Consider the following 23,719-nt stretch of genomic DNA (forward strand, 5'->3'; position numbering starts at 1 on the left):
CTCCTTCTGCTGTTACACACATTTCATGCAGGCACAAAGCTAATACCCTAAAAAAATAAGACAAGAATATTTAATTATTAAAGGAAGTTGTCATACGATCGTATTTAGAAACGAGAGATAAAAACTCCATGAATGTCATAAAAGAGGGGAAACTCGTAAACTGCATTCATGTCCACCAACAACTGAACAATTATGCAATAATTTATAGCACTATATCACATTATATACTATTATGGAGTATGGAGTATGTAGATGCACTTCCGGTAAATGTGATTTTCGTTTTGTTCAAATCTTTGCATTCAGAATTCCGAATTCAAAATGCCAACATAGGGGAGCAAATGTTTAGCCCGAAATGGACAGAACTCCTGCTGACGACACCTCGTCGTGACCATGTGAATGTGGCTGATCCGATCAGAAAAGCAGGAGGAGACAGTCAGGCAGATAGTCGAAGAGGGGGCAACATGCATGTGCATACGAGTGTGAGAGTGTGAGAGTGTTTTGGCATTGTGGCACAATGACATTTTATCTCGAAATATGCAACAGAAGCACGTTCTCTGAAGCGGAGAATGTAATAGATCAGAGAAGCTAACGGCAGCATCTGAACCACAGAATCCAAATCACAATCAGAATCGGAGAGAATGCTGACAAAACTAACGATGCGTATCCCATGCAAATGGACATGCTTGGCGTGGGCGTTGCTTTGTTGTGTTGTGTTGTGTTTGCGTTTGGGGACGCTCCGCTGCATCTGTAGATACTTATGTGAGCGTACTTATAGATACATATGTATGTACATATGTATCTCGAGCGTTGCCGAACATTAAAGGCTGTTAATCAACAGGCGTTCAAGAAATAGCAAGTGGCTTTTCTTTTCTTATTTTTTTTCTCTCTGAGCTGTCTTCATCGTCCATCGTCGCCTCTTTGCGCTGTCAGTGCCCCCATCTTGAGCTGAGTCGCTGCGACTGCGGCTGCTCGGCTTTTGCTCGACTCGGATGCCGTCACTTGCAACAGATCCACATCGGCAGCTCAAGCGTTCAGTTGAGCTCGTCGCGCACTGCAAACTCGCCGCAATAACTATTTTTGTGTAATATTTTGTGACACGCGTCTCGTACTCGCCTGGTGCATTAGAAAAAGTCGTTAAATCGCAGTCGTTCACTCTCGTTCTTTAATTTAATTTAAATCCCAGTGCTAACACAATATACAATATGTGTGTCAAAGTGTGCTCAATTGATCTGTTGCTTTTACTGCTGCTGGCTCTACTCTCCAGAATCAATGCCGAGCTCAATTTCAACAATGATCTCGAGAATAATCAGAAGTTCAAGAGCATTCCAACAACCATAAAAACCTATGAGAATGCCACCGTTACATTGCCGTGCCAATTGGACAGTAAGCACTAAACTAAATCACTAAATAAATAAGCGTAGCTAATTAATGACCAAGATATATTTCAAGTGTATCTTCAAGATACATAAATAAATACATAGTTAAAATCGGGCCTTGAAAGTGCCTCCTTTTGTGGCAATGTCGCCACAAGGGGCAATTGGACCCGCGCAACACAATGACATTTAATTCGATTGATTACGTACATAAAACCGCTCAAATGACTTAACAATAGCCAGCTAAGGAAATTCGTTCATCACAATGGATTTTCTTCATTCGCTTTCAAATGTCGACAATAGTAGAAACCTAAACGGATTTTATTAATTTAACATCTTACTACTAAATGCTCTCTTCCCAGAGCCCTCAGAAGTGTCGAAGAATTTGTCTATTAAAAAGGGTTGTTGACAGCTTCAGCCTTGAATCTTGTTTTATGATTCTATTTCGATTTAATTAAAAGATTCCGTGGAGATCAAACTTACTACCAGTAAACTTTCAATGAAATTTCTATAGTTAAGAGGTTGTTCACTAAAAAAAAAATGAAAAAGAAAAGTGTTTCGATAGAATTCAAGTTCGAATCAATTTTAATTTGAGCACGTAAACTTTAAATTTTAGTTTCAAATAGAATATTATAAAATTCCTAGAGGAATGAATGTAAAAATGAATATAAAAAAAAGTATTTTAAATAATAAGTTAAACGTAGAAGAAATGTTGTTTAGCAAATTTGTGCGAAAAAAATAAATTTATGTAAATTTGACTTAAAATACACATCTTAAAATAAACGTATTTTTTCAAAAATTTAAAATGTACATACATTTAAAAAGTTAATTGCAATTTACGTTGCCAACAATAAAATATAAGAATTTGAAGAATAAATTCTAAAATTAATAAACAAAAATGCATACCCTTTTTTTTACATCATAGATAGAGATTATTTTCAACATTGAAAAATAGCTAAATAAGAATAAATAATAATATGCACATTCAATTTAAAATACAAAATAACAAAATCAGATACTCGGCAGTTTTTGATTTAATATTTAATAACTTATCACATTACATGTAAATTTAGTTGTCATATTTAATCTTTAGTATTAAAAATTAAAGATAGTTGTAGTTAAACGAGCACTGGATGTTGAATCTTTCGCCTTGACTGAATTCAATTATCAATACTCAAATGAAACTTCAAGATACAAATGTATCTGCTGCTTGATTTTGCTAACTAGATAGATAAATCAATGCATTCAACTGTATCTCATCTTTCTGCAGCTCCTTTCCGCTTTGTGCGCTGGCACCGCGATAATGTTGCTCTGGTGGATTCGCGACATCCCGAAGTGCCTCCTCCAGATCGCATTGTCCTCTGGTCGAATGGCAGTTTGCAGGTGGCCAATGTGCAGCCCGAAGACACGGGCGAATACTACTGCGAAATCATGTCGGACACCAATCACGCAGTGCAAACACATGCCATCGAAGTGCTCTATGCACCTATTGTGGCCACTGAACCCAGCGGCGACTTGGAACTGGCCATTGGCACCACCTTCGAGGTAGTTTGTCTGACCAAAGGCGTGCCCCAACCTGCTGTTAGTTGGCGTCTAAATGGCAACACTTTGGACCAATACAGCAATGCGGCCAATCGTCAGAGTCACATCTTCGAGATCAAATCGAGAGACATGGCCGGACTCATCGAGTGTCTGGCAGTGAATGGCGTTGGTCCTCCAGCTGTAGCTGGCGTCTATCTTCATGTGCTCTGTAAGTTTTGCTTACTTTTTAGCGGATATAAAACCACAGAGTAGACGGGTATTATAACTTTGTGCCTGCAGGAAATGTATGTAACAGGCAGAAGGAGGCATCTTCGACCCTATAAAGTATATATATTCTTGATCAGCATTAAAAGCCAAGACGGTGTAGTCATGTCCGTCTGCCTGTCTGTCCATCCGTATGAACACATAGATTTCAGAGACTATAGGAGATAGAGCTATAATTTGTTATTTTTGCCGATCAAGTTTGTTTAAATCATTTGCACCGCCAACTTCCTCCCAAACAAATTAATAAAGTTCGAATAACAAGCGCAATTTTGAAGCTAGAGATTTTTGATGCATACAATAATAAGTCTGATTCCTAAAAATTTGTTTGCGATCAGATTGAAATTGCTAAGGTTATTTAAGAAATACTTTTGTATGGGCAAATTCGCTTACTTACTAGGGGTCCGAGTTGCTTTGGCCGACAATCTGGTATATTTTGCACTCTTTTCGGTATTCTTTAAATGTATTACTATATCAATATACCAAATATAGACTTTCGTATATTTTAATTATTGAAGCGTAATATACCGCACTTTTTTTGCTTTCATTAAAAATGTGTAGCGGGTGTCTCAAAGTCGATCACACTCGACTGCAGCTTTTTTTACTTGTTATAATTAAATCATTTGCTTTAATCACCTATATTTCAGTTGTTCCAGAGGTGTCGCTGACGCAGTCTGTGGTCTACACCAAGGTTGGCGATCGAGCTCAACTCGAGTGTATTGTGGAGTCTGCTCCCACGGCCACGTTGCAGTGGTTCCATCACGGAGTGCCCATTCACATTGGCGCCCAGATCGGCAGCCAGCAGATGGAACTGCCCGACACTCAGTCACTCGATAGCCATGTGAGTCACATAAAGCATGTGCTGACGGTGCGCAAGGTGCGTGATTCCGACATGGGACAATACGAGTGTCGCGCCAGCAACTCGATTGGCTTCAAGAGTGCCACCATTGAGCTCACGGGTCGCCCTATGCCATGTGTCTTTAAAATCAATCCCGGCACTCAGAGTTCCACTTCGCATGTGCTCGCGTGGCAAACGGAGAGCTTGTTGCCCATTATGGAATTTAAGCTCAAGTTCCGACAGATTCCTTCAGGTAAGTGCTTGAGAATTAAACTAAATAAAAATTCTTCTAAATGTATTACTTCATTTTAAAGCAAATCTAACAAAGTCTGTCAGAACCAATTGGACAGAGCTGACGATTCCCGCAGAAGTTACAATTGGTGAGTTAAAGATATAGTAGACTATAAGTATAAATAACATTCCTGCAGCTCTTCTTCACAAAAATAAACATGCAGTCAATCTAATTTGCAATCAACAAACCTGGTCTCCAAAATATTTGCTGTGCTTGCAATAAATCAAGATGTCAGCGGAGATATATAACTCTATTTATTTGTATACTAAAGCAAACAAAATTTGTCGTGACTTGCTTATACAAAATAAATATATGTATAAGACAAACATTCTTATTCATTTGATATTCTATTCATAGACTTCTTTGAATTTGCATTTAAAATTTAAGCACATATTTTAAAGGCTTCCTTAAGGTTCCATTTACAGTGACATTTTTGACAGACTTTAAATTCTTTTTATTTATACGCTAATGCTAAAAGACTTTGGCGTTACTTGCGTTTATAAAATAAATACATAATAGAACATTTTCTTATTCAATTGATATTCTACATATAAACTTATTTGATTTACCATTAATATTTCAGTTCATATTCTAATGACTCGTTATAGGTTTTTGACAGAGATTTATTTATATGCTAAAATAAAAAGAATTTGGCATGACTTGCTTAAACAAAATAAACACATAACAGAGCATATTCTTATTTAATTTATATTCGATATAAAGCTTCTTTGAATTAGCATTTACATTTAATATATTCTAATGCCTTATTTAAGGTCCCATTTACATGACATCCTACCCGCTGCATGGACTGCAGCCGGCCAGTCTCTATGAGGTCTCTGTGCTGGCCAGGAACAGCTTTGGCTGGAGCGACAGCAGCAAGACAGTGCGCTTTGCCACTGGTGGCGAGGGTAAGTTCTCCACTTTATGTCTAAACTTTTTAAATACATATTAATTCACTTAAAATTCTAGTTGAGCTTCCCAATTACTCAACGGAATCGGAGTTGCAGTACGATGCCACAGAGGAGATCTTTGACAATCAGATAACGCAAAGATCGCACATATTTACGGCCAGCATGGTGCACAATAACAGCGCTGTTAGCCAAGTTTACAGCGCCTTGGCTTACATAACGATATGCTTACAAATTGGCCTCGCAATGCATTACACATAAAATAAACTAATTAATTGTACTGAGTTTCAATGTTCCAAAAAATAAATATAGTATATCAAAGTATAGAACTATCCAGAATTTATGAGGCATGCGAAGAGACTGTTGGATTCGCATAGATCTCTTCGGGCTCCAGTTCGGGTGTGATGCACCACAAGGCATCAAATACCATCAGCTGCAGCAGCCCAGCGCCAGCTGCACAATCCTCGTACGTGATGGGAGGCAGCTCCCTGCTCACGTGACGGCCATATATCTTAACCATCTTGTTGTTTAAGCATACCAACGAGATGGATTTCTTTTCGTGCTCCTCGTGCTTCCACATGTCCCGCAAAATATTCGAGAGTCGTACTATAAATTCATCCAATGGGGCCACAGCTGTCTTATCTTTTGTGGTGTTCTTATTGCAAATTGTGCTCATTTGCTCGTTGTAGGTGGCCTCCGTATACAACTCAGTGACGAGAAGACTAGCGATGCGCACACTAGTCGGGGCGAACATGTTCCTCAATGCTCTCTGCAGATCACGAATATCATCGACTAACGGCGGCATCTGCAGTCCGCTGGATTCGATCAATTCCGTCACAACTTTCATGTGCATTCTCGTGTAATCGCATACAACTCCTACATAGTTAGTTATTGTCTTCTTCTTCAGCTCTCTTAATATGTAACCTAAGGCTTTGGCTATATTCTGGGGCGAAATGATCTGCAAGGATTTAAAGAATGTAAAAACTACGGTCTATAGATTTGTTGATAATTGCAATACACATCTCTTAAGCAAGAAATTATGCACTTGTCTGTAATATATGCAATTAAAATTATAATATTTGCAGTACAAAAAGCATAAACTACTTTATCACAAGAGGTACAATTGCACAATTCATTCATTCATTCTCACTTCTCTATTTAAGTTAAGGATTTAGTGCAACTGCAATTAAGTGTAAGTGCACCTGTCGACATTATCAATTATTATAGTACTATTAGTTTAAGTTCACTTACAGCTTTTTCCGGAACTTTACGTTTGACCTCTTCACCTTTCTTTTTATCGTTTGAGACTAGCTGTATATATTAGAGGATGTTAATGCATTTGTTTTAGTCTATATTATGAGTAAGCTTACTGATAAATCCACGCTGTCACTATCAACTTCTTCCATGGTGGCTAATTGTACCATGCTCCTCGCATACAATAGAGTAAGATCCTCTCCCGTGGTGCGAGATACAAATATTGTGAAAATCTATTCAAAATATATTTAGTAAATCAGCTTTAATAAGCGAAGTATTGCAGACTTACCTTGTGAACATATGGGTTTTTTCGCACCACAAATTCTTCCATATTGATCATATAGGTTTTCCTGCGATCAATTCGCTCCAAGAGCTCGGGATGAAAGTACTCCAAACTCTCATTATCCTCTGTTCTGCGTACCTGCTCGATGCGCCACTTCAACTTACTGGCCAATATGTCACACTCAGCCTGTCTATAAACCCGAATCTCGGCGAAGTCATCGAGCTGTACCCGGGCACCAAACTTTGAGATTGCCGGTCGCCTTGGTCGCAGGTGTGGATAGTTCAGCTTGTGACGAGCTGTAAACAGACGCTCATAGCGCTCCTGCTTTGTGCCCTCCTTGTTCAGGCCATAGGCATAGAGCTCGCGCTCCAAGTCGATTGCAGTGAATTCAGTTAGCGGCACTTCCATTATTAATCACAATTGTAAACAAACAACAGCGAAATCAGCTTGCCACTGCGTAACCTCAAGTAAATTACAAAAAGTACTAAAATATACCACAGCCATAAATAAATACTAGCTCGCCATTTGCAAAAAACGTGCGAAAAGGCGCCATTTTTAAACAACTTTTTAAATTCCTTGCTTGTAAGCATTCTTATTTTCCATTAGTTCATTTATTTCTTGCTAGTTGCACAAATGAACATTTCACCAAAAAATATTGACAATATTGACAATGATTTTTAGGTTTGCAAATTTCAATTAACAAAATCTCTTTTATAATGTAATTGCTAGTAACGTATTTACTTTTCAAATGATCTTACTTAGTTAAATGAATGATTTTACTATTTAAATATAAATATGAAATAAATTAGAAAGACTTTTTACTATTTTATTAATTAATTTAAACTACAATGTTTCCAAATTTGAATAATTAATTTTTTTTTGTGCTTACTTTGCTAGTAACGTATTTATTTTTATTATTTGATTGATTACATGTAATAAATTATACAAACTTATAAATTATATTTAATATTTAATAAAAATTAATTTGGTTAATTCTATACATATCAATTATATTTAATTATATAGATAGCAATTTTACTAAAAACACTTACCAAATTTAAATAAACTTTAACTTTTGCTCTTTAATTTCGCTGGTACTTTATTCTGACCTCGCATGTAACATATTTATTTTTAAAATGAGCTCACCTGGTTGAATGAATGCTTTTTTTTATTGAAGCCAATAATAAATTATGAATACTGTTTGCTATTTAATCAAGTTAGTCAGCTTGTCTGCATCATATCAGATAAGAAAACTTCCTGAAATTTATCAACATTTGATTAGATCACTGTGGTTCATGAAAATAAACGCGAAAACTAAAACGTTGACCAGTCAGTTGAAGCAAAAAATTCCTGTTAAAAAGATTATCAAGAAACACTCACAAACGTTATCATCAGAGAGATTAATCATTAGCATATTCGTGCTGCAGAATTCTTAGCATTGTTATGTGAAGTTATGCCATACATCACCTAAGTCTTTAGGTAAAAAGTAAAATTTTAATCTCTGCTTGTTATTCTACATATTTTATGCATTTATTTATAGCAAGCAAAAGTGTTTAAAAGAATTGTATTCAATATTCGTATTCTATATTATATTATATATATAATATTATAAAATAAATTTAACGAAAACTCCCCACTTTGTTTGCGAAGGGTATTTATTGAGTGTAGGGCTTCGGCATCAGCGAAACCAACAGAGCAATTGACAGTGACATTGCGAGCATCTTTCCGACTCATACTCCATATGATTGCCTCCTCTCTCTCTCTCTCTCTCTCGGTCAGATAAAATTTGGCGCCACAAGAGCAACGCGGAAAGAAGTGAGCGACACAAATTGTTTACCTGCAACAGCAAAGACAGCAACAGCAGCAGCAGCAGCAATATGGTGAGAGCCGTTTGGTGTTCCATTCCATTCCATTTCGTTGCGGCGCGCTTTTGGCTCCCATTTGGCATCCAAGCACGCGCTACACTTACTTTCAGTTCTCGTTTGAAAAGCATCGTGTCGGGGTACGAAACGAGCGCGCAGCGCACCAAACAAATTCAAAATACAAATACAACAAAATACTCCTATCAATACGGCCATTAAGCACTTGAAAACTTCAATTTGTTTTGTGCACACACACACACATACAATACACATATACAATTAAATTTATCTATCGCTGAAGCTTTTTGGAAAAAAACACATTTGTATCTAAAACAAATGAATTTTTTTTGGAAGGGCTCCACAACGAATTGGACACGACGAAATTGAATTTGAGCGAAAGCGTTGCAAGTGCAAGTGTTACAACAGTGAGCGCCCTGGAAGTGGGAAGAGCAGCAACTTCTAGTTCGGTTGCCTTTGGCTTTAACTTTACCTGCTCGTAAATCAAAAGTGCTCGCACAATATGTCGTCGCTGCTGCTGCTGCTGCCAGAGAGTTGTTGTGGTTGCCTTTTGTAACGCTTCAGCCGAATATTTGTTGTTGCGAGTTGCGAGTCTCCTCCATCTTCCTCCTCCTCCTTCTCGTTTCTCGCACGTCGCACATCGTTCGCATCTCGGAGCAACGCAAAACCTGTTTATTCCTCTTAATGTTGCCCCGTGTAAATGGCACAGGCACTTCACATTTATCCATTCTTTACCTGGCAGCCCAACAACCACAACAACAACGGCAACGGCAACCACGGCGGGTGCAGCTGCCCCAAAGCCTGCCTCCAGTTCATTCACACACACACAGCCAAACACACAGAGTAGTAGAGTCTTTGATTCGAGTCTCGTGTGATTCATTTGAACAAAAATCTCGCCACTAGCAAAGGCAATTTACGAATAGCCAACTCAAATTATAGACCCCAAATGCATTTTGGCAATCGCCTCAATCGCAATTAGAAACAAAAACAACAGCAATAGTAGCAGCACAAGCTAAACAACAACAACAACTATGCAAATGCATTTGTAGCGCATTCTATAAATATATATGTGCAATATGTAAAACACACGTATACCCCTAATACACTCTGTGCTGAAATATGTAAAATACCCGAATACCCCCATCACACTGTTCTCTCAACTCTCCACTGTCGACAGTTGTCTGTTGTTGTTGTCGCAGTCGCTGTCGCCGTCGCTGCTGCTGCTGTCACTGCAGCCGGCTCTCTTCCTAAAATGCACAGCGAACGAAAACGAAAGCGAAATGATTGAGCGGAAAGTTGACTGCCAAAAAGGAAACGGGAATGGCAGCAGAAGCTGTCACAGATGGACACAACGCAGGCACAGTTTCGTTTAGCAGGAGTTGGGGCCAAAAGAAACATACAAAAGCGAATTGTATTATTTACAGTAAAAAAAGAACGAAACGAAAAGTTTTCAATTCAATTGCGAGGCGTATTCTGGCCAGCAAAGTAAAGCATTCCGATTTCAATTCCCAATAGCAAAGATCGCTGTAATAGCAAACTGAGCGCAGCTGCAGCTGCCCCACACACACACACACACACAGCCCTTGGCTGCATTCTGATTGCGCTTGTGTGTGTAAACTTCGAGCGCAATGTAAATAAACAAACGCCAAAAAGACCAAAAAAAAACAAGACGAGACAAGACCAAGACCGAAACGGTGACGACAGCGCGGGCGACAGAGACGGAGACAGAGATAGAGATAGAGCAGGAGACAGGCAACCAAGTAAGCAAAGTAAGCAAGTAAAGCAGCAGTGATTGCTGCGACCCCAAGACGAATACGAAGAAGAAAACGAAGATGTAAACGAAGATGAAGACGAAGACGAACGACTGTCGTAGCAAGAGGGTCGCTTCAAGTATTTCTGTGTTATTTTCGAGATGACGTCATTCTGAACTTGCAACAATGCTGCTTAAATCAATAGCTAATGTGGCAACGCAAGTCAAGTAATAAAATACGCTATTTTATGTTATGCAAATTCGATGTACATCTCAAAACTTGTTGGCCTTATTTTCAGCAATTCTTCAAATTGCCATTAGTCATTTTTTCACAATTCTCTTGACAATATGTGCGTGTGTATTCAGCTGATAATGAAATCATTTTCTTGTACTTATGGGAATTTCCTATAAATTCGTAAATATAATATAAATGAAATATTTGTATAATAAATAATGAAATTCAGCTATTGTAGATCTTAAAGCAATTTTCAAGCAATTCAAATTAACTAAAGAAATGCTTGTAGCTGCCCTCGTTAGAAGCAAAGGTGTTTAAAGTAACGTTTGTAACTTGCGCTGCCTATTGATAAATGTATTTGAAAAATAAAGTCGCCTACTTGCTTGCGATAACTGTGAGCTTTCATTATGGCATACACTTGTTGTAGACTTGTTTAGGGAAAATAGTAGTTTGTACGTAATTTAGATTATAATGAATATATTTACTGAGCCAAGTTAACGCTTTATTTGCGCGCATTTTTGTGGAGAGTGCGAAATGAGTGTATTCATTAGGACACAGCGGGCAAATGCGAGTGCCCCGATGTGTGTCAATATACAAATGAATATTCAGCATTCGTTCGTTGGTTGCAACAACTCAAAAACACACACACACACTTTGCAAATGCAGTATTTTTGTGAGCAACATTCATAGAACAAACACCAAGACACACGCTACGTATACATAATATGCATAGAGCACTATGTGCTGAGTGTAAACATGAGAATGTATCTTTCAAAATGTTTTGCATACCCTTTCACTGCCAATTTGCATTGTGTGCAGTTGCAGTGTATTTGCGGTTCGGTGTGTTTCCTTTTTTTTTTTTTTAGTAGTTGCTGTTTTTCGTTTTTCAGTTTTCGCATTTGCACATTAATTTATTTATATGCATACATATTTGCATGCTTTTCAACTTGGCACACCCTCTCTCCCCCCCTCTACTTACCTCCCTGGGTAGCTACTCCCTCCCCCCTTGCTTGCACTAACCACATCGACCCGACACGACCCACTTTACAGGCAGGCGGCCAAACGCTCTGTGGCATTGAGTCAGTCAAGAGAGAAATAGAGATAGAAACAAGGGGGGAAAGGAGGCTGGCTGACCGAAGAGCGGGTAACGGGGTAATTTAGCGACCAGAGAGCGAGACAACAACAGCAACAACAACAACAAATTGCAATTTTCGCACTGAGATCATAATATCATTGATATACGACGCTTGACTACAACTGAATACGAGAGTGGCTCTGACTTGCATAACTCGCAGCAAATACCAACAACTATTAGCCATGTTTACCATTTAGCTGCCAATCAGCGAAAAATGTGTCCACTGTATGCTGGAAGCTGTGATTTCTATCGCACAGCTGCGATTTTATGTTATTTAGTTTTAGTTTTAGTTTTTGTTTTTGTCTCATTTCGAATTCAATAAATGAATTATGCGTGCGCTTTTCTTTGATTTTACTTTTCGGCCAATTTTGTGTTTCCGCCGAACGTGACGCGATTAACAAGACAAACAAAAATTTAATAATTATTAAAATAAAAATAAAAAAAAAACAAATTGAAATTTCGGTGGCTTTGCGGCGCCCAATTGGGTTTTGCAATTGGTTGTAGCAATTTAGTGGCAAATTAATTAAATCGGCTTGCAACAAAACATATTAATTACAGTTAACGATCCACCTCCGATACGTAAAACAAATACACAAAGTGCGTGCCATCAACAACAACACTAAAACAACGGATAACAAACCCAAAAGAGAGAGACAGAGAGAGACAGAGAACAATGAGAGCTGCGACGTGGATGTTACTCATTTGTCTGTTAATTGGACTATTTAATAGCGGTAAGTTTTACTCACTCTACATCGAAAAAGGGTTTCACAGCTGCCAGCCAGAGATGATGATAGAGGAATGCGATAATTTTAATTGGCACTTTAAGCTTCAATTTCGATTAGTGAAAACCCTCTTGGGGCGAACGCCCATCAAAGTGTAGGCAAAAAAAATAAAGTTGAATCAATTTATTGCGTATACGCAATGCTGGCATTCGAACAGCAATTCTGATTAAATTTATCAATTAATAGAACAAACTGGAAAAATAAACAAAAAACTGTATTATCATCGTCAATAATATAATTTTGCGCTTCTGATGAGTAACAATGAAATACGGAGCATGGTCTGCGCCTTGGTAGCAAACAAAATTGGTGAAATTTGGAAAAAAAACAAAATTTGTTAATAAATAAAAGAGAGCACGAGAGAGCGCGCTGTTTGAACAACAATTGAGGAATTTGAGCAATTTATTATAACGGCAAGTCAATTGGTTTGTAATTGATTGTTCAATGAGTACCTCTGAATTAAAGTTCATTTAACCGCTCGAGCGACGAAATCGTAGTAAACGAAATAATCAAAACAATTCATAATCGCAGTTTGCTTTACGTAAGCGTCAAAATTATGAATTACCAATGTGGCATTTGTGCCATATTAATAGGCATGAGCAAGCCCACATATCAGTCAGTCTCTGCCACACTGATGTGCTGTGTGTGTTTAGCTTACCAACCAACCAACACACACACACACACACACACATGTGTGTCACATACTTGCTCGTACCTCGGCGGTATCTAAGTACCACGTGGGTTACGTTTATTGCCACCGCCAAAGCAGCAACAGAAGTTAAACCCCTTGGACCTGGGCTGGAGACCCAGGCAGTCAGCATATCTTATCGTCTCGGAACGAACGCGTCGCTTATCTATTCTGGAAAGTTAAATTTCATACGCGTTTCGAATTATGGCGCAAATGCTATAGCAGATAACGGTAAACAGAACACATTGTAGAGTCTGAGGCTGTGAGGCCATGTGTCTCCACTTCTACTGCTCTCTACTACTCTCCACTCTCCACTCTCCACTCTGCTCTCCACTCCAATCCAATCCAAGTCACATCCAATGGGAAGAGTAAATATTTGATGTTGTTGTGCAAAGAATGGCAGTCTGATGTTGTTGTTGTTGTTGTTATTATTATGCTAGCCAGATATTTGCTCATGCCAGACACGCAGCCAGTGCGAAGCCTCCTCCTCTTCTCTCCTCTTCTTCACTCCCCTCTTCGACCTATGATCTCGTGTGTGTTTTCATCTAGTTTCCAATTTGCTGCTGCAGAGTTTACCCTTGCCATGAATGAACACGAAATGTTTTGTTTTTTAATTAATTGTGCGCTTTTCCAATTTTAGCCATGCGATAAGGCATGACAGCATGGCAAATGTCGAAATCTGACCATTAGACAATGTATACAGATCCAGACCATCCATCCGTCCATAGCATACATATAGTTGGCTAAAAACTCTGCCAAAAATGACGGCAAAGAAAGAAGTAAATAAATACATCAAAATAGAACAAGTTCAAAGCATATTTTCCATGTTTTTTGAATATTTGGAAATGTTTTCGTTGCATCAAAAATTTGAACGAATTTGACGGATGTTGATACAATCGGCAGCTGTGTGAATTATGTTTGTTAATTCACAATTGCGACATATAGAAAAGTCAAGTCATTTAATCATCTGTTTGCACTTTAGATCAAGAAATATTCAGAATTCTCAGAAATTCTCAATGTTTTAATACTTGATTTTGATCGAAGGTTATTACTCTTTACTTAATTGCTAAATTAGAGCAAACGCTGACAAAGTTTAGGTGAATGTGGAAATACCTCGAAAAACTTCTAATTAATATAACACATTATAAATTTTTTGTAGTTTCTGCAAGTTATTTGAAATTTGTTAAATTACAAAAAAATTACAACATTTTATCAAATTTGTTTTCCAATTTCTAATTCATACTTCAAATTTTAAAAATTTTAATTTAATAAAGAATTGGGAAAGAATTTTGCGGAACTTAAGCAGCTCTCATCACTAAATTGTTAAATTAAAGGAGTTTTTAAATATTTAAATTTTGAAATTTCTAGAAATGAATAACAATTTTTGTTAAAGAAACTCTAGCAAATTTCTTAAAGAGTTGTTATTATAAATTTCTTATTTCCTGAATTAGTTGTTAGTTTAAAGGAAATATTGATAACATTTTCGATCATTTTATTTAGGCACAATTTAAATACATTTATTTAATATTGTACATGTTAGACTTTTCAAATTCTTCATAAAAATGTATTAAAAATTGAGAAAATTCCTTCCAGACTTTGCTTGAGTTTTATCGACAACTTAGAAAACTTTACACTTAATTGTCCAATTAAAGATTGAATCATATAGTTAAATTTTTATTTCATCTTTTATATTTTATAATTTTAAATTCTTGGAAACAATTTTGTTAAAAATAGGAGAAATTCACAGAATTCTTTCTTTGGGATCCGTCGATAACATAAGAAAGCAAAAGCCAAACCCAAGTCTCGGGTTTTTTTTTTCAAGCTCATGTATCACGGCAAGCTTTTAGTTTCGTTTTCTTATCGAATGCATAAGAATTCCTAAAATTGTGCTCCAAAGGCATTAGCTGCTCCCCTAAAATGATATTTCGCATAAGTTCAAGAATGTTTCGAATTGTAAGAAACTTTACGTATTTGAAAAGATCTCAAATTACGCATTCACTTGCCGTGCCCTGCACTTTTTTTGTTTTGTTTGTTGGAATTGATTTTGATGGAAATGCTGTCCGAAAAATCGCAGAATAAATCATATGATTGATGGATGGTAGGGGGGATAATTTGATCCATCAAATTGCGTGGATCAAAGGCACGCCCTCGTTGATCCGTGCGCAAAAGTTCTCTGTCACGGGTCTGTAGTTGTCTATGTGTGTGTGTGTGTGTGTGTGTGTGTCTGTGTGCGGAAGCTCATTCAATGCAAAGTCAAGCGAACCGAAGCAATTGATTTCAATTCAATTTTCGACTTTCGCAGTTGTTTTTATTTGTGACGTTATGCAAATTTCATGGAATCGAATTATGTGCCTAGTCGCTGTTCAAAATTTATGCCGTCTGTCTGAGACCATTTGGTCAGTTGCTGTGCTGTCCATTAACATTAGGCGCTAGACGCTATCTGTGGCACTTTTATGACCCCCGACATGAAAGCTTTAATGGCCCAAGTTTCATCCCCCATCCGATAGCAAATTCCATTTTTTCGGTTGCGGATTTGTGTTTTGTTTTGTTTGGGACAGATCCACAACCAAAATTGGCTATAGCCAGACTTTAATATTTATTTATACGAAGCGAAACGAAAACGAAACGAAGACGAGTATATTCCATTGAGACAGCAGACATGGCATTTTATTTGTTTACGAGTTGACCCAATAACTCGACGGTATCTCTCTCCTTCTCTCCCTCTCTCTCTGTATTTATTCCCCAAAACATTCTCATATGTTTATATGTATGTAGGACACGAAATAAAACATCGATTGCAATGCAGTCTGTGATTGTGAAGAGAGAGTGAGAGAGGTGGGCGCATCATTCGTGACGATAGTAAAGTAGCAACAAAAACAAAAAAAAAAACATATCAACAACAGTATTAACAACACGCACTTGTATATTTAGTACGTGCCATTAGCAATCATCTTGAACTGAATCTTGAATTGAATGGAACAATCAATGCGGTCTCGCGGTCTCTCTGTAGTATCTCCTTATCTGCCAAAAGCGACGCCTCCCATGCTGACCTTACTGATATTACAATTCCCCGACAATCAATGTCCAAGACCAAAGTTGTTGCATTGCATTCATTGATTCAATGAAATCGCCGTAAGTCTATCTAAAATACCTTTAATATCCCACGCTTAAGATTATTGCAGCTATTTAGTTTAAGATGCCAGATTTGTGGAAATAAAATACATTCTAGTATATGATTATTTTTATTAAATGTGCGATAAATTAAAGAAAATTGAATTCATCTATTCAATGAACGAATATTTTATTATTATTGTACAATGAAATAAAGTTTCCTTTAATATCTGATAATGTTTTTCATAAACTTATATTTCATTTATGTTTAAATTCGTAGCTAACGCCTTATAATAGTTATTCATATACGCAAGGTTTAAATTCAAAATCAAACTTCTTCCTGGAATCAATTAATAAAGATTTAATTCATTACAAAATGAAATATGATAATTATACAAAATAACATACTTCTATTCAAATAGGTGCGTTATTAGTAATATGTCATAAAAATTAAAAATTCAACCAACCTAAAAATTCTAATAATAAACATTGTTCAATTTTGATAAAAAATATTGATTTTTTATAATCAAAAAAATGAAATATTTGTAGTTCTTTTAATATTTGAGAATATTTAAAAAATGTGCATATTTCAAATAGTCTCTGAAGAAATAACCGACGCTTTACTAGGGTTATAAATACACCTTAAATTAAAGTTTCTAATCAAACTTCGTTTCGTCATAAATAATGATATGTTAGTTTGAAAAACACGCCAAGAATTTGCGAGCACACTCCCAGGCATGGGCGTAGTTAATCTTAAAGTCTATAATTATTATTAATTGCCTTTTTCGCAAAGCTAATGATTTATACTGGATCTATAATTAAAACATTTTTGCAATACCAAATCTCGTTCTCCATCAAAGCATGCGGAAACTCACGATTTATCAGACTAAAAATAAACATAATGAAAATAACTAATAGATCATATTTTGGCTGGAATTTAAAAAGTATTTCGTTTAATATTTGAAAGATTTTAAGTGCTCATAATATGGAAAATTCACTCTAGTGAACTTTAATTTTAATTGTCAGTTTTGAAAATACAATTTTTAGATGAATTTCTATAACAAATTTGGCACTTGTCTTTGCCACTCTAAAACAGTATAAAAATCATTAAAATAACAAATGGTACTTCAAAATAATGACGCACAAATATGTAAAAGTACTCTATGACCATAAAAGTAATCAAAGCTATCCGAATTTACTTGAACTACTTAAGAGTTCCAATTGAATTTATGCACTTGCTGTAGCTGAAGTCTTATTGGAGCCATTGAGTCAAGTTGACGTTTGATAAATTTATTTGTGCGATGGCATAACGAATTGCATGGCATCCCTTGGCACAGTTAATTTTGTTTGAGGAATTCAAGAGCAATAAGAGATGACAAATTCGGAATTCTTCTCTTCGTGCTGACGCCATTCCTATTCCCATTCCTAGTCGCAGGATGTCGCCGGTCTAGTCCCAATGCGTGCCATCAACAGCCAAAGCCATTACAGCTAACGTAGGATGTTAGGATGTTACGAAGATAGAGAGAGAATGAGAGAGAAATCCACTTTGGGGGTGCAAGGATAACGGCAATGGCGCCGCGTCGTCCTGACGCCATTGTTACACACAGTAACAAATGCAAGTGGGAGCTAAAGCTGAAGCTGAAGCTGCCATGCAAAAAGTGTGTTCTACCATCTATCCATATGGTATCATAGACTCCTGCTGCTGCTGCTGTTGTTGTTGAGTGGCTATGTGGCTGTGTGTGTGGCTGTGTGTGTGTTTGTGTGTCGCAACCCCCCAGACATCGATCCAAGGACAATGCGAAAATGGAGTGTTACCGAGGGGCAGCTGACGCATGTGGCTGTCGAAGGCCCTGGGGCGCCCCTTGAGCTGACCCACTTACCAGACTGCGAATGCGACTGCGAATTGCCACTGGAAGCTGAGGGGATGGGGGCTGCGACTGCCACTGGGGCGCCTTTTGGCCTTGACTCACCAAATACAGCGACTGTGGCTGCGGCTGACCAAGATTGCACATTTGGTGTTTCAATGATGTCGGTGAAGGTCTCGGTCTCTGTCTCTGTCTCAGTCTCAGTCTCTATCTCGATGTATCGATGCTCTTGGATGCTCTTCAATGGCCACCAACTGCGCAAAGCTAACAACAAAAAGCAGTTTCATTTTCAGTCTCCATACATTTTTGTTTTTGGTCTTGTTCAAGTTGTATGCCATAAAAGGCGCTTCTTGCTGTCTGTCTGAGTGCGGATATGACCGCGGATTGGATAAGATAGCTGTCGTCTTGGCTGTTTGATTGCAGAGTCTTTAAGGTAAACGCTTTTATCGACGCTTGATAACGAAGCCTTAATAATGATGATGATGATGATGTTGCTGACTTGCGTAACTCTTTTGCCAGCTTGAAAAATACTTAAGAGCAGCCATAATCCCGAGCATATAGTATATATATATATATGAGTAAGTGAGTCACTCAATTTGTTTGGCTTTAACGTGTGGGCATTGAGTCGTGAGATTGGAATTGCCGTTAGTTCTCTACGCATATATGGCATGCAAATTGTTATTGGATTTTCGAATTTCGATTTTTTTAATGTCCAATGTCTAATGGGTAATGGTGATTTGTTATTTGTGATTCGCAGTGATAAATTAGTCATTAGATTTACATATAACGAGCGCCGCCTTTTGATTACGTGCATGTAATACGAAAAGACAACATTACCTTGATACGGTTGTCGTTTGTTTGCTTGTTGTTTCTTATTTATGGTTTATTGTTTGTCGCTTGTCGTTTGTCGCCATGGGCCAACGCCTTTATCGATGCTAATTAAGATTCCATCACCCTAAACTGACAACACAAAACTCGTTTCTTTTAAGGTTGCATCCCATTTCGGTTGCCTACAATTAAAAATCATAATTACAGCCCGTGTTCTCTCTATAATGTCATTTCGAACTATATCTGAGAAGCTGTTCCACACTTTGTTCCACATGATTCGTTCCAGAAAATTATCTAGAAATTGCCAAATTACTGATAACTTATCGCTGTAAACGAGGCTAAGTTTTGAAGAGTTGTCACGACATCACTTCAGATTGAAATCTACCTCATTGAGATAAGATCTAATTATTTTACATTTATGGAACATTTGTTGGTCGAGATAAATTCAGATTAACATCTAAAGTGAAAATACTTAAATTTGCATACTTCTTCATACAAATTTCGTGTTCATAATGATGTAGTTTTTATGGTAAAACGTGAGTGCATGTTTCCTGATCTTGAAATGTTTTCCTATTAAGGAATGTTTCTCATCGAGAAGATGGTGATTGTCGATTATTATTATGTTAATTATTCGTAGATGCTTTTTAAATTTAAATATTGTTCATTTATATTTATTACTTTGCCATTTCCTGCTTTTCCTGGCTGCTCACTACAAGAGTTACTCATAGAGTTTTTGCATCTCATTTGAATAAAGACTTAGTCATCATATTGTCACTGTTTTTGTTTACATAGATATATCTCCTGAATATATCAAAGATTGTATGCCAATTATTTTGCAGTGTTAATCATCTTTTCAACTTCCACTTGCGATTTGATTGTTTGCATCAGCCATCTATTTGTTATTGTTTTCGGAAGCATTTTCTAAGCTCTGCCGATGCTCTAAATATTCATACAGAGTAGAGTAAATTTTTGTATATATCTGCTGACCTCATCAAATTCTGCCTTCTTTTACAAATTGTAATGGATTGAAGGCTGACTATTTTCCGCTGAGTAACTCATGCACATATTTATAATTTCCTTGAAAAGGGTTCGATTGTCTTTTGCCTTTTCACATCCGCTTTCCGATTCAATTTCCTAGCTGTTGAGGCAATTACTTGAGAGTGCAGATCGTATGACAAACTTGCCAACGCCAACGCTCCCCATTAAATGGTGATGGGGTGTGATTTTTATCAGTTCCAGTTAAGAGCTCCATCGACCATGTAAACAACAAGTACAGCAAACATGTTGTTCCTTTTTCGCATGACTCATCTCTAACCCAACTCTTTCTATCTCAATGTTGTTTTAGACTTTTGTGGTGCGTCACCAATTGAAGATGTGGCCTATGACGACTACAGGAATGATGATAACTTTGATTACGACGGAGAAGACTCTGGAACAGAGGCCCCTCTGGTAGCCGTTGAGGAAGTCAATGCACCGCCATACTTTGAGCAGGAAGAGATCTTTGTTAAAGCCAAGCCCGGAGATGATGTGATTCTCAATTGTGATGCCCGAAACTTTGACAGTAAGTATCGAAAGAACTCTTAACTAATCTGTTGCTAAATTCAAACTTGTATATTAATTTCTAGTCACAAATGTGGCACTGTGGTACAAGAAGGATCAAATAGTCTCGAATGGACCGAATGCGATCAACAATCGCTTCGAAGCGCTGCGCAACAATTCGCTGCGTCTGGCGGGAGTGACGCCCGAGGATGGCGGCGATTACTACTGTGCGATCCTGCCGCAGAATGTGAGGCAACACACAATGCTGACGGTGGCCGCTCGGCTGTCGATCCTTTGCGACGATCGCGATGTTACGGATCGCTCGCAGACGTTCAAGCAGGGCGACCACCACAGGCTTGTCTGCCAAACGTTTCTGCCCACCAAGACGGACATCAAATGGTCTTTGAATGTATGTTTCTGTTTCTTAACCTTCTTTTTTGTCAAACTATAGTTCTATATTTTGATTTTTAGGGTCAACGACTGACCTCCGCTGGGGATCCGGCCAGTGGTGTCATTGTGCTGGACAACGTGGACGAAGAGGACGCCGGCGTTTATCAGTGTCTTGGTGACGACGGCAGCAACGATCCACCACATGGCATGATCAACGTTGACGTTCAGTACAGTCCCAAGGTGTCCACACACCGACACCATGTAAACACCCAGGAGGGCGGCAGTGCCGAGATCTATTGTGACTATCGTGCCAATCCCATTGCGATCAGTTTCTTCATCAAGGATGGCAAAACACTCTCGCTGTCCGATAAGTATTCCATCAAGAATTCGCTGCACAAGCAGCACAATCGCACCACGTTGATTGTGAAGAATACCGATGACAGCGATCTGGGTGAGTATCTGTGCCATGTGGAGAATTCCATTGGCTCCAACGAAGTGCGTGTTCAGCTGAGCTATGCACCTGAGACACCACAGTTTGAGAACAGCACCATCGAGGGCAACAAGGTGACGATGCATTGGTTGGTTCGTAGCTTGCAACCGCTCTCTGAAGCTGTGCTCGACTACAAGCTGTCGAAGGTAAGCAAAGAGGGAAGAGAAATCCGGTTCAATTCATTCATTTGATTCTCTGGTGCAGTCTATTCACTGGAGTACCGTCTCAATGATCAAGACGCAGCATCATAACCACGACAAGGAGAGCGGCATCTGGAAGATTACCCACGAGATGGAACTGACGCCAGGACTGTGGCATGTGCGTGTCAAGACGAAGAACACCGTCGGCTGGTCGAACTTTGCACCCAATCACGATGTCATCATCAAGGATCCAGAGGGTAAAACGCCCATAATTTCATCCGTGAAAGATATTTACTTATTTACCTTGCAGATTCGAGTGTTGAAACGCCGCCAGAGGATCTGGTGCGTGCTGGATTTGGCATCGGCGGTGGCGATAGTGAGGAAAAGAAGAATGCAGCGTGTACATTCAGCTTAGTCCCAGCTCTGATCATGAGCGCAGGCAGCATAGCTTTGTTACGACTCTAAGGGCGTAAGGCAACGGAGTGGACCAGGAGGAACAGCACTGCGCACCTGGTTCAAATGGTCACCTAGGCAATAGCAGCTTATATCGATAAGAATGCCAATGCAAAATACCCAAGTATTCTAATTATACACACATGCAAATGCGAATGCAAAAAATGCTAATGCGCCTGAAAGGGGTCAATGTTAATGTTGATGTTAATGTTAATGTAAATGTAAATGTAATGTCGAAACTAAAATCAATCACGCATAAGCAAATCCAATTGAAACATTTGTGCCAACAAGCAACTAGAATCACAGATAAATGTAGAACCAGATCAATAGTTAGCAAGAGAGATCAAGAGAGATAAAGAGAGCGCGAATTAATATATAGCTTAGTTTAGATAAAGTTAAAGATGGAGTTAAAGATGGAAAGATAACTGCGACGATTGGTTGAAAACCGCCCAAAACCTAGCATATAATATTTATTTGTTTGTATGTACAAGAGAGACTTCCTCCTTACCTGAACAGATACAGAATCGGATACACACAAACAGATACAGATAGGAGTGTAAATAAAAAGATACGAGGTAAATGAGGATCATCTACTGAAATGGTTTGAATGAGACATACGCAAACACTTTTTATTTAATAATAATCATAATAATAATAATGAAAACAAAATATAATCGAATTACGTGAATCACTGGAAATATATTACGATAACTAGACCAAAGCTTAGACATATGTACCTTAAAACACATACATATGTACGACTATTTTTTACGATGATTATGACGACGAGGATAACGATATTCTTGATGGGAATTGATTATGAGAAGAAGAATTACTTATTGTTTAAGGGAGATATTGAACAAACGGCGTGTTACCAAGTACTTATTTACATACACACAAACATATGTTACATACATATTACACATACTATCTAAGCATAACGAGTATCTATGAAAAAAGAGAAGGATAGAGAGTCGCTTATTTGTTTGGCTTCGATTGAAATTTGTTTTGCTACAATACCTGAAATTAGCCATTGGCCATATAAATATATACATACATATATATATATATATATATATATATACATACGATCAGATGGAATACGGAATATATTATATACTTACATACAATCAAAAAGCATCAATATAAGAATATATTTTGTATACTTATATTTTATTTAAGAATCATAATATAAATATTAAAAATGAAATCGAAATCGAAAATGCTAATGATAACGATAAAAATGTAAACAACAACAACTGAAAGTAAAAGATAAAACATAAATGTGCCAATTGCAGTAATCAACGCAAAGATTGTATCTAAAAATGTTCCATATGAATTTTGCAATTGCAAAACCTAATTTCGAGAGCCGACCTGTTAACATACGACTTGCATACATACATATTTAAAGCCAGTGTCTTAAACAAATATTGTAATTTTTTCATTTACCTTTTAATTAATGCGACTTTAAGAATATATACATACCGATAAATAAATAAAGCAAAATTCATTAATACATTTATTTTGATTTTTTTTGCTATAAATTAGTGTATTTCATATTCGCAAATATCAAATTTCCAGCAGTTTCTAAATCCGCAATTATTTTAATTTCTCCAACAGAGTTAATAAGTGTTGCCTACTTTTCAGGGCAACAATTTGCTGCATTTTAAAAGATCCCAAAAGTA

General features: G+C 37.6%; 3 protein-coding genes across 3 annotated transcripts; 2 read left to right on the plus strand and 1 right to left on the minus strand.

The window, feature by feature from the left end:
- The first annotated feature begins 990 nt into the window (after window positions 1–990).
- LOC132791531 (neurotrimin) lies at window positions 991–5,475 on the plus strand. Its single transcript, XM_060800493.1, has 6 exons — window positions 991–1,383; window positions 2,644–3,123; window positions 3,824–4,267; window positions 4,329–4,394; window positions 5,080–5,214; window positions 5,276–5,475. Exons 1-6 carry the CDS (start codon window positions 1,203–1,205, stop codon window positions 5,473–5,475), a joined length of 1,506 nt encoding a protein of 501 aa, XP_060656476.1. The 5' UTR covers window positions 991–1,202.
- A 45-nt stretch (window positions 5,476–5,520) lies between these two features.
- On the minus strand, window positions 5,521–7,211 carry LOC132791532 (uncharacterized). Its single transcript, XM_060800494.1, has 4 exons — window positions 6,758–7,211; window positions 6,585–6,701; window positions 6,466–6,525; window positions 5,521–6,172 (listed from the first exon to the last, which is right to left on the minus strand). The coding sequence occupies exons 1-4, from the start codon at window positions 7,157–7,159 to the stop codon at window positions 5,555–5,557; spliced, it is 1,197 nt and encodes a 398-aa protein (XP_060656477.1). The 5' UTR covers window positions 7,160–7,211; the 3' UTR covers window positions 5,521–5,554.
- Window positions 7,212–12,308: 5,097 nt separating this feature from the next.
- LOC132790378 (hemicentin-2) lies at window positions 12,309–23,544 on the plus strand. The gene is made up of 6 exons (XM_060798876.1): window positions 12,309–12,482; window positions 20,368–20,583; window positions 20,648–20,970; window positions 21,033–21,587; window positions 21,646–21,838; window positions 21,892–23,544. The coding sequence occupies exons 1-6, from the start codon at window positions 12,425–12,427 to the stop codon at window positions 22,044–22,046; spliced, it is 1,500 nt and encodes a 499-aa protein (XP_060654859.1). The 5' UTR covers window positions 12,309–12,424; the 3' UTR covers window positions 22,047–23,544.
- The last annotated feature ends 175 nt before the right edge of the window (window positions 23,545–23,719 follow it).

Source organism: Drosophila nasuta, chromosome 3 (assembly GCF_023558535.2).
Source record: "Drosophila nasuta strain 15112-1781.00 chromosome 3, ASM2355853v1, whole genome shotgun sequence".
Taxonomy (NCBI): Eukaryota; Metazoa; Arthropoda; class Insecta; order Diptera; family Drosophilidae; genus Drosophila; species Drosophila nasuta.